At 40.8% G+C, this 12,372-nt stretch overlaps 2 protein-coding genes across 2 annotated transcripts; both read right to left on the bottom strand.

Annotated features, from left to right (window-relative positions):
- Positions 1–8,212: 8,212 nt before the first annotated feature.
- Positions 8,213–9,123, bottom strand: LOC139453852 (baculoviral IAP repeat-containing protein 7-B-like). The gene is made up of 2 exons (XM_071235304.1): positions 8,795–9,123; positions 8,213–8,390 (listed from the first exon to the last, which is right to left on the bottom strand). Exons 1-2 carry the CDS (start codon positions 9,121–9,123, stop codon positions 8,213–8,215), a joined length of 507 nt encoding a protein of 168 aa, XP_071091405.1.
- Positions 9,124–10,668: 1,545 nt separating this feature from the next.
- LOC139453851 (uncharacterized protein F54H12.2-like) lies at positions 10,669–11,970 on the bottom strand. The gene has a single exon (XM_071235303.1). The coding sequence runs from the start codon at positions 11,968–11,970 to the stop codon at positions 10,669–10,671; it is 1,302 nt and encodes a 433-aa protein (XP_071091404.1).
- Between the last annotated feature and the right edge of the window lie 402 nt (positions 11,971–12,372).

Below are 12,372 nucleotides of genomic sequence, written 5' to 3'. Positions count from 1 at the left end.
ACTGAAAAACTCGAGTTTTCAAGTGAAAAATAGACTGGAAAACGATGCTTTTTGCTCCGTCTTGTACAAATGTTAACGACCAATCACATTGTGCCGGTCCCCTAACGCTCGTGATGCTCAAACTTCCTTTTAGCACAGTCAGCATAAGATCAGCTCTGGTGAACAGATGTCTCTTTTGTCGTGTCATGCACAGCTACATATGGCATTTCATCAATGAACCAAGGTCTATATAAGGTAAGTTACTACTGCTGTCCAATTATCATTTGTTATTTTTTTATAAGAAAATTGTTACACTGTAAGAGAAGGTAAAGTTTTGTTTAGAAATTAGTCCTGCCTACATATAGACCAATGAACATTTCTTGTAATCTGCTCAAAAATGAAATCTAACATACAAATAGTGAGTGAATGAGTTGGGTTTAACGCCGCTTTTAACAGTATTCCAGTTATATCACAGTTATAAGCCCGAAGATGCAGGTCTCAGACGTTTACTTCGGTGAAACCCACAAGCACGGGTATGGTGCTGACAAACCAAGAAACATAATCGGGGCGAACCGGGACTCGAGCCCACAATCATAGGCTTCTGGCGTGTCCAAGGGACGCAACTCCGCACAGCGAATCGGGGCGCCTTAGACGACTGGGCCACCCGTGTCCCCCTAACATACAAATAAACCTCAAAGTTGGGAGTTAGCAGTTAAAAAACATTTTCTGCTTATCCAATTGAATGTGCAATGCTTCTTTTTGTTTAATTGTATCTATTCTAAGATTAGATTTGTAGTGACACTGTATACAAACATCAAAAGATAGTATTTTCTTAAGGTAAGTTGATATGCAGTGACAAAACAATTACACCCAAGCAAATTTTGCTTCCGTTTGCTGTCATGATTCTCACTGGAAATAATTTAGAAATTTTTCAAATTTTTAATCGTTTAGGTCACGCTCTTTCACGCCCAAAATTTGAAGAAATTGAGACTGCAATATGCCTCCAAAAGCTAGCATGGGCTGAAGAAGATGCTGTACCGCTACCACAAAACATTCACCCTCATTTGATTCCACACTTACATTGGATAACATTGACCGCCTTGAGGAAACTCTGTGCACTTCCCCTACAGTGAATGGTATAGCAATCCAGCCTTCCATCATCCATGGCCCACAGGGGCGGTCGGGTAGCCTAGTGGTTAAAGCGTTCGCTCGTCACACCGAAAACCAGGGTTCGATTCCCAACATGGGTACAATGTGTGAAGCCCATTTCTGGTGTCCCCCGCCGTGATATTGCTTGAATATTAGTAGATAATAAGTAAGAAGTATCCATCCACACATCCACATTTGATGACGTCACAAGTGCACCTAGTAACCTCACGTGACTGATGACGTCACATAACCTTGACCTTGGGGTGGGGGTGGGGGGTTGTCAACGTCATGGCCTCATTAATATGCAAGATAACTCATTAATATGTAAATGTATAAGTGATGTATCAGGTTAATTAGATGAATATAGAGTCAACTGACCAGATGCAATCATGCAACTAATGACTTGACCATTCCTTAACCCCAGAACACGGGATAGTAATGAATGTCCCTATATGGACATGTTACTACGACCGGGGTTGGGTTGGGTCTTGACTCACGCGGAATGGAATGTCATTGTGAGACCATTTTGGCGTGAGAACATGTGGTGAACATTTGAACCTTTTGCTTTGAAGACATTTCTCTATGCACATTCGGTGGCGGGCTATGTGTGGTAGGATTAAAAAAAATGCCCAGGAACAGGTTCATGTAGAAAGATCTCCCGATATTCAATTACGTTAATAAAGGGTCAACTGACTGGATGCTATCATGCAATTAATTACTTGACCATTCGTTAAACGTAGAACAACACGTGTCTAAAAACAAGATGGCGGACGTTGCCATGAACGCTCACGGGTGTCACGTGTCCTCAGTTTGAATCTCGCGCCTGACCTACAAGTCAGTTCTATGAGGCCCCATTCCACATCTCAGGCTAAGTTGATCCATAAGTGCAATAACTCATTCATTGTCAACTATAATCATGACGTCACGGGTCAGAAAGAGTAATGAGAGGTCTGTTGTTCCAATGCAAGAAGGAAATGTGTTAATGAGTCCTTCATTAAAAGAGAACAAAGCGTAGTAATGAGTGTCCCTATATGGAAGTGGCTACTACAGGTTCAAATGTGATTTACGGGGAAAGGAATGTCATTGTTAGACGTATTCCATTGACGCATGTATTTCGAGTAGTAATGACTGTCACATGTGGCAAAGAGGGGTGTGAGTTGAATTTTCATAGAAACCACATGTCCAGTTCTTAACTCTTCTAGTGTTACCTCTTATAAGTTCCCTGTAACATTCAGTTGCCATGACAACTTCATAAAAAAATAAGGGTTAACAGTCTTGACTCCTAGCTAGAGGTCAGCTCGGAGAAATATAGAGTCGGTATCGTGAAACCCGTGTGTTGAAGACTGTAATGTATGCCAGTCTGGTATATGATGTTTTAATACTGTAAAATTCTATTCTCTTTATTCTAAAAGATGTTTGAGTTCAAAATGTCGGTTCAGTTTCCTATTTCAATTGAAAAAATACTCGTTTAACCCATACCCAGAATCATTTTCATGAGAAAAAATAGAGTGAAATAACGCAGTTTCAAGAAATTTTATACGATATCCTTTCACATGTCAACACTTTTCAATGAAAAAGAATAATGTCTCACGTTTACAAGAGTGTTTCAGTTTTAATGCATAAAACTCTTGTTCTTAAACAATCTGGTGAATAGAAACAGCTGTTTCAACGGGGGGGGGGGGGGGGGGGGGGGGGGGGGGGGCGTGTTAGGAGTATTGGGTTGTAGCGGACACGCCTGTTGACTAAGCAAACAACTGTGTTGAATGGAAACAGCTGTGTCAACAGGCGTGGCGTGTTAGGAGTTAGGTGTAATTGGTTGAAGCGGACACGCCTGTTTACTTACCAAACAAATCTCGTGAATGAAAACAGCTGAGTCAACAGGGGCGTGTTAGAAATATTGGGTTGTAACGGACCCGCCTGTTGACTGAGCAAACACCTGTGTTGAATGGAAACAGCTGTGTCAACAGGAGTGGCGTGTTAGGAGTTAGGTGTAATTGGCTAAAGCGGACACGCCTGTTTACTTACCAAACAAATCTCGTGGATGAAAACAGCTGTGTCAACAGGGGTGACGCGTTAGGAGTTAGGTGCAATGGGTTGAAGCGGACACGCCTGTTGACTGAGCAAACAACTGTGTTGAACGAAAGCAGCTGTGTCAACAGGGGCGTGTTAGGAATATTCGATTGTAACGGACACGCCTGTTGACTGAGCAAACAACTGTGTTGAACGGAAACAGCTGTGTCAACAGAGGCGTGTCAGGAATATTGGGTTGTAGCGGACACGCCTGTTTACTTACCAAACAACTCTGTTGAATGGAAACAGATGTGTCAACAGGAGGGACGGGTTTCCCTCTTGGGTGGGTCTGTGTCAAAAACATCCGTTTTGCATGGCTATCGTGAACCAGTTGACCAACACCTGTGTCAACAGGGGCATGTGCTGCTTCTCACGGTAGCCATGCAAAATCATATAAAAAAGAAAGCCCAAATCTTTTTGCGATACAGTTGGTCTCCAATCCACCATTGGTATCATCACAGAGAGCTTTTTCACCATACCCCCCAAAAAATGGCCACGTCTCTCAAGCGTTTATCATCAGAAGTAGCTGATAACATGGAGGGTAATAAAATGTTCAAACCCAAAGTGACCATCGTTTCCCGACATGAACTGATGAAAAAGGTGAATGCAAACGGAATCCTACAAGAAAATTCCACAAGATGTAAAGTGAGTGATTTACCAAAGAATCTTTTGCTCGAGATCATCTCTCACGAATCCATCTGTGTCAAGGATGAAGACCTGTGGAAAGTTCTACTGTCTCCTGCAGTGAAGAAAGTAGGAAGCATGGACTTTGACGTCCTTCTGAATATGCAGTACTCGGAAGCCCTCGAAAATTCAACTCATTTGATCTTCGAGGGACAAGGTCGGTCTAAATCCAATCGAATGTTCAACCGAATAAAATTCTTCAAGTGTACTGAAGACGGAATGAATGAGGAGAATGGAGATGACGTGCTGCTGTGTCAGAGTCAGTCTTAGGTGAGTAATAATTTTAATCTAAATATTTTTACAGATTATTTACTGATAAGTAATTAGTTATATTGAAATCTTTTTTCTTTCTTTCTCATCTGTCTACCTCTAATGCATATTTGTGTAAAGCATTTTTGTAATGTTACGTATGCATTTGTACATCATGCTTTTGACTTAATGATTCATATTATTTAACAGTTAAACTTAAAACAGATTCCTTTTTACTAATTCATTTGTAGAGTTTAATACCCAACAGAAATCAGATATAATCCTTCTTCTTTTTGTTGTTGTTGTTGTTGATAAAACATCACTCGTTAAACATTTTACAACGCAAGAAATAGAATACTCGAAGTGATGTCATGAAAATTAACTTTGTATGAAATGTAAAAAAGTGATGTCTGATACGGCCTATACTTTATTTTGCGAGCGGCGCACAACTTTTGGGTACATGCCATAGCATTGCGATTCCTGGCTGTAGATGTTATAGTCTGTTTCTGCATGATGTATGCATTTGTATGAGAAAAAAAACTTGATTGAGTTTATTATCTTATCATGAGTCCAACGAATTCTCATTGTACATGTACAAATTCAATGTTCCCTTTGTTCCAGGATGTGTGCACCACAAATGGCGTCCCATTGAAGAACCATCGTAATGAAGAGACATCGTGATGTAGTTACCTTTACCTATGTGCTGTTTAATAAAGTCAGACATCGATCGATGTATTCTTATATTGTCTTTTTACAAAACACTTACGATTAATCTTAAGGTTTTTAAAAGGTGATCTAAGCATCGTGTTAGTTAACCCTTGTCATGATAAATTTCTATGACTCAAGATAAAGTTAGAATATTCTGAATTTAGCATGATTAGCTTTTTAAAACCTTAAGATTAATCGTTTGGTGTATTGTGTCCTCTGCCAGTGGTCAGGAAGATAACCCGATGATCAATTCAACGCAAGCTTCACCAAGTACATATTCGCTGGGGAGTCACGTGATCACCTTCTTTACAACGCTCAATGGGCATAGTAATATTTCCATATTTAGTTAGTGTACTATGTACACAGTTGTCGACGCATCTAACAGTAGATCATATTGCTTATATGGTAACAAGTGAGGTTTATTTTACAACAGTCCGAATGAGTTGGTATATGTGATACACATAACACCTTGTTTTGTCAGTGTCGCTGTTTTGTGAAATACTAACGTCCAGAGAGCCTCCTGAAATTGAGGTCACCACATGCCATTTATCGTGAGTCTGCTTATGAATGGTTAACCACTGCTCCACTCCGTTGTAGAAAGTTCACATATGGTATGAGTTACTATACACATGCCATGTGATACACGTGAATGGAGAGACAAAATTCACGTACCGCGTATTGAATTTTATCCAATAAATAATGGTCGGTAATTCCAATACAACTGAAACACCCCTCCCGTTTTTTGACAATGAAAACCCAAACTGCGGGCCTAGATGACTGTCCCGACACTGTTAGATGCCCACACCCAACTGTCTGACTGACATTGAATAACGCAAATATTTTAAACGAATAATTTGTCTAGTCATACGGTTCTAAACTAAACACGCTACGTGGGGTGTGTTCATTCTTAGATTTTTCACTTATAAGAAACTGGTGTAATTTTATCATATGCTATTCAATAAAGGCATGTTGAATACTAAGAATATCAGGATCTAATTTTGTAAAGGAACAATACTAATTATATGAAAAACACCAATTCGCCTGTGTGAAATTTACAACCATAATCTTTAACTCTGCAAAGTACGAATTTGCAAAATCACTGTGTAATATTTCATGACAGTTTTAACTTTAAACTGAACATGTAACCATTGTTTGCTAGATACATATTATAATACCGCGATAGCTAGCTAACGGAATGGTCGTTGCCTGATAACTTGGAAGTCAATTGATAATTATTGGAGATTGATTGAGAGCATGTTCGTGTATGAGTATGTTTGATAAGTAAATATATTGCTTGGCAATCGAGTTGTTGACAGTTTAATTTAACTGACCGGTCGTAAAATCAGACTGTCAGACTTGCGACTTAACTAAATATTTACTGAATAAAATATGTTTAAATCATAACTTATGATATGGGTGGTATGATATGGGTTGTCCCAGAGAAGAGTGCTTAAACAATGATGAATGCTTACATCTTGTGTTTAACTTACCGACATTTATTGGAGGAACTATTCTGCTCACATACGCATTTCCCCAAGAGAACAATGCCATACATTATTTTGACTGCTGGCTTAATGACATCCTGAGTCGATGTGAAGAGATCTGACAGCAATAAGTGACATATCATCGCCCTCATTTTGTGTATGTAAACAGAACAGCACAATATGAACTTAATAAGAATTATTTGATGTCTATTTTTTTTGGTGAAATTTTACATCCTTATATCAACAAGTATTGCGGACTTTCACATAATATCGAGAATGTGTACGTTCATATGTCAACACCAAGATCGCATGGCTAATGATGTTTTTAAGTCAATCAGATAAACAAAATGGATTCTTTAATTTGCCCACAGTTCCTATTCTGTATTGCTGAGGGAGTGCTGAGTTCATATTTATGAAAGTGTTGTGTGAAAAAAATGTGACACATGGGAACCTGTCAGACACGTTTTTGTTTTGTTGGGGTTTTTTTTGGTGGAGGGGCAAGCACGATGTCGTTGTTTGGATGTGGTTTAAGCATAATAGGTATGCAACCCTGCTGTTGACATTCGTGGGGGCATACAATAGCCGCAACACCTGCTGCTGTTAATACAAGACGGGTCCAGACTCCAGGGCGTGATGCCTACGGCTCAATGTCCATATGTATGAATGTAGGTTTAATAAAATAACTTTCATCAAGTACAGCTTATTCAACACGGATGGTAAACAATGATTTTATATCACTGAACATTTTCTACAAAGAGTCCATATTTCTTTTCTTTCTAAAGTTACTTTACCGCATCTTGCGACGTCATCAGTGAATAAACAGTGTAGACTTAAACTTCTCCTTGTATATCACTGTCCATCCTTGGAAAATAGAAGACTGCATACATTTAACACGCAAATTGACATCGGGAACCATCTTAATCAAAGACAATGTAGTATGATGGTAAAGCATCTAACCCCTCAGTAACATATCATTGATACAAAGTGATGGGATGTTTACTGCATTGTTTTACTGCAGAACAAACATGCCTTGGGATTTGAGTTTTACTGTAGAACTAAAAGACCTTGGAATTGAAGTTTGCAACTGCAATTAAGTCATGTGGAAGCAAATGTAGATTTCTTCTCCTGTTTCAGTCCCCATATTTGGAAATAGACTGCAACCATTGTGTAACGGAGTGTTCTCGAGGAAAGGGGATTTTTAAAAACAACACCGGAAAAAAATAATGAGATCTACATTTTATTTAACACAATGACATTATACATTGAGAAACAAAATTGACGAAAAGCATCAAGAGGTTAACAATGTTGATCAAAAGTAAACATTAGTTTGTCATCAACTATTACAAACAATGTATTTCATGTTATGCATAATTTGTATCGACAACTTGTACATCATCTATATGGATATACATGTTCATTTGCATTAAAAAGCTTCTAACTTTCTCGATTTAGCGTTCCCGGGCACACCATCAACTGCTTTACGCTTGATAACTAAGGCTTTTACACGCTTTTCTTTTTTGTCTTCCTTTTGTCTGCTTTTCACGAAATGCTTTGGAACGTTTAATTGTCTTAAAAGTTTACGAAATTCCTGGTAACCCTCCGGATGCCGTCTGCTTTGAACACGGGGTGACGTGATGACATAGCGAATCAAGTCCACAATGTTTGAATTATGCAATACATCTCCATTGCTCATCACAACTTGTAAATGTTTATTCAAACTCAATTGCCCACTCAGAATGTTTTCTTTGACGAACAACCACAAAGCCATTAACCTCCCTATTGTCTTCGTAGAGGAAATGTCTCTGACTAACTGGTCAGGAACTTGAAGCATGAGCTTCCTTTCAGTTTGTCCCTCTGTAACAGGCAGTGATGTATCATTGTCAAGTCTATTAGAAATCGCTGTCTGAGGATCCTCCGCTGTCTGATTCACTGTCGTCTGTGGATTCTGTTCTTCTCGGTTGGTCATCAATCTTTGATACGTCTCCCTCGTCAGAAGAACCAAAGGTTTGCTCATGATGAACGTTATCTTCCGACTGTGCTGACGACGAGAGGTATGCTCGATAGGCTCTGATGCAAACCGGGAGAACAGAATGATGTGCGAGTATCAACTCACGTTTTTCACGTCGACTTACTGTCTTGCTGGCCAAGGATCGAATGCACTTCTTGTGACGCGACAGTCGAATTTTATCCTCATCCGATAAGTGTATATTCCCTCTTAAAATGTTGAATAACAGAGTGATAACACCCATAAACTGTTCACGCGATGCATGCGTCAGCAAAGCTTTTCTTTGCTTGGTGTTAGCTTGTTCCAGCATCAGTAGAAAAGTTAAATGTTTCTCCAGTAGTTCACTCATAATGGTGTTTACTGTTTGATTGTCTCGCTCTCAAATGAACAGGTGTATGCTTGCCAATAGTGTTTTATTGCATCCTCCCTCCCCCCCAAAAAACCAACAGAGATTTCTTTTTTCTACCCTTCCTTGTTGACCTTGGGTTCTTCGCACACCATGTGGATATAGGTACAGCGAGGGGACAGTCTGAAGTGTTCCGTCATCGGGTCATCTTCTGGTATCCATCGGTGTACGCGAATTTTGCATTTGAAACAGTAGACTCTGTCGTTTTGTCCTGTGTATATAAATCCAGCCTCTGCCATGGATTTTGGAGACTGCTTCATCTGAAGAGGCCAGATAGCGAAGGATTTCAGTCTGTCGCTAAACTTTTCTCCGTACACATCTGTACTGCGCTCTATTACTTCTGCGCAGTCTGTAACTGAATCGACATCAAACCTCCCACATACATCCATCGTGTTTCGAGCCTTAGTTCTGTTCTGTTTGTGAGGTGAAAGCGAAATGAACCAAAAGGGTATAGCACATCTGTACTTCTTAGTCACACATCAACAATGTCATGCGCAATGGTTTGTTTTCTGTTGTTGTTGTTTTTTTCCTTACTGTGGTAAATACACCGTGCACACGTCACCTGGAAATATCCCCGTACGCAAACGTCCGTATTCCTCTTCTGCATAGGGCGACACATCCATAACGAGATACCCGTATTTTTTCCTACTCACAGCATCCTGGAAGGAATCCGAAAAATATTTCGCTTGACCCGGAAATATTTGTGATGCTAAAATTTTGTATTCGTGTGCCGATCGTGGGTTGGACAACAGCACGAAGTAATGAGTGTTTAAAGACATGGTTCTGTTACACTCTCCTTTGGGATAGGCCGATTGCTGTATGTTTATGACGGAAATCCCGAGGTGATGGGATAAAGTACTGTAGAGACGTAAGAATAACTGATTTTTACACACTTGCTCCATATAATCATCGACGACCAGCAAACAGTTCTTGTCAGTCTCCAATGAATACGATTTTAGTTCATCTTCTGTTGGTAGAGAATCCCGAAATCGAATGTTGTTGTTGACAGATCTCTCTATGTCAGTGTACACATTTTGCCAAACAGCGTAACAGTAAATAATGAGGTTTGGTGCTGGGTCGAACATGGTATTGACTTCTTTTAGCAGTTGTGCAACCCAAACTGTTTTACCGCTCGATGACCCGCCCACCACTGATATGGTAGTAGGGGTTTGAAAAGGCAACAGACATTTCAATTCTTCTTCCATGGTGATGATGTGTCTTGGTCACTCTTTACCATAGAACTGTTTTTGATAGACTACTCACATAGGTATTTATACACAACATGACACAATGAGGACTAAAACTGATGTTTTATTGACTTCTACCACAGCATATAGACATGAAACAAAGCATTTCACTAACTACATGCCCATGTCATATGATTATCTCGTACATGACTCATGAATATGGCGTGAACACGAATCTGTACAATATCTAAAATAGCGACAAACAAATGCGGAAACGTATTCATCGTTGATTAAATGATCATTTGTATCGAACTGCTGTACAATATCATCCATGCGTAAATTGGATTTGAATTTACATAACAGATAATACAATGTAAAAAATCCGCATGTATCAGAGTTTGAAGATTGTAATTGCTTTCTATTGCGAGTGTAAGAGGAGCTATTCTCAGACTTCAAATAGTGATCGAATACTTTATCCACGGGTCGTTCTGATAAAGAATCGAACATTTCTGCTTTATTCCCTTTGAAATACATGGCGATCCAGTGACGACCTTCTCGTGTGCTAGTCTCTGTGTTGACAATGAGTCCCACACCTTTGGCACGCTGGCCAGGTGTCAGAGTGGGCAAAGTATCTTTGGCAAAAACACCTATGACATGAGATTGTAAACTCGGGTCACACCGTATGGCGCACCAAAGCTGAGAGGCTTTCATATTGTCTCTGCTTTTTTCTTTTGGATGAATTGAAAGTTACTTGACAAACACGTTGCGAGCCTGGTCGATTTCGATGATGGAATTCCTCTGAGTCAAGACGACGCAACTCAGCGTTGTGATGAGTGGCCTTTTGAATTCAAGTTCGAGCCTCACACTTCCAGATTTCACCAGGTTCAGGTACTCCGAATCTGCACACATTTTATCAATGTCGAAGACGAACAAGGCATTCCCCAAGAGAAATTCACTTCTGGTGATAGCGTTTCCCTTGTTTTCCTTCCACAGACCCATGCCGTCTAGCATGTTAACGTAACAGGCGACATCATCTGCTTCAGTGGGTTGACCCGGAACACTGACCCCATCGATGTACAACGTCATCTTTTTAAGCATGGACGACTTAAAATTAAACGGGTTGCCTGTATAGCTGCCATTTAGACTCGAACTGTCCACCAATCCGACGACGTATCTGTTGGCCACGGGGTTAGAGACGTTGTCTATGCAGTGAGTCTGCTGCGTGGTGGGGATGCTGGTGACCTTGACCTCATTTTTTGTATACGGGTAGAGAGCGTTCGTCTTTTCGAACAGCGTGTTGTGAGCCAAGATCAGGGCGGGGTTGACTTTGACTTTGCACACCTGCAGGTAGGCATCCAAGATCTGAACTTTGAATTCGTGCTCGGTCACGCTGCTCATCAAGCAGAATTCAGGATTCGATCTGTACATCTTCAATGTCAGGTCCACCTCGTTCAGCAGGTACCGGTTCATGTCGAAGATATCTTCGTAGATGGGTCCCGACATGGTCAGTACTTTGCTGTCCGCTATGTAGGAGGCTCTCGATGACATTCCGCCGTTGATAGATCCAGTGACGTCGCTGCTCTCCAGGTCGGAGTTTTGTTCGGCTACGTCCTTGTAGAACAGCTGAGCTGTCAACTGAGTGGTCTTTGCCTCGGCTCCGTACTCCAACAGGGTCTTCATCATACTTTTGTAAGTGTAATGGTTGTTGGTGGAAGACACGAGCTGATTCTGCAGGTAGACCGTGACTTGAGAAAAGAGCGACTGCAAAAACAGGTTCACGGGGGCCACGTTTTCATCTTCTGCTAATGGTGTACCGTCCGTTTGAGTGACTTTGACATTGAGGTGCAGACGGGTGCGCTTCAGATCGACGTAGTCGCCTCCGGAATTGGACACGTGAAATTCCAAAGGTGTGGAATCGTTGATTTGGCTCAGAGGACGCACGTTGACGAAGTAATGTTTCTGAACGCTGGTTTGATAGGGAGGCAGAGTGAAGAGATTTAACGATTCGGGAACCAGTTCCTCGAATTCTTTGTCGTTCAACAGGGCCATGATTTAACTAAAGATGTCGTTTTCTTTCACTGGGGTACACTTGAGCACTTTAGCCGTCTTGGAAGGTGCGTTGATGTTGTCAGTTCGACGTATCTTCTTGGTTGTGACGCACTTAGCCCCCACCTTGCGTTTTAAAGCCTTTTCTCTTTTGCCGTGTGCTTCTGCTCTCTCTACTTCGCTTTGGGATTCGGATGTCATTTGGAGAGTGACCTTAGTTGGAGGATCTGCCTTTTGTTGTTGTGTTGCCTGTCGATGAACTGGAATCACCATCCTTTGCATCTTCCCATTAACCAGTCTGGAGGATGACCTTGTCGCGTGTTTGTCAAAGTAATGTTTAAACTTGGCGTAGTCGGGGAAATACAATGGGCGCGAAGCATCCATGTTTACTCCACAAAAGGATAA

Source organism: Haliotis cracherodii, unplaced genomic scaffold (assembly GCF_022045235.1).
Source record: "Haliotis cracherodii isolate W230 unplaced genomic scaffold, xgHalCrac1.p SCAF_10, whole genome shotgun sequence".
Classification (NCBI taxonomy): Eukaryota; Metazoa; Mollusca; class Gastropoda; order Lepetellida; family Haliotidae; genus Haliotis; species Haliotis cracherodii.
Note: the sequence above shows the minus strand (reverse complement) of the source record. Positions and strands in the feature narration are given on the sequence as shown.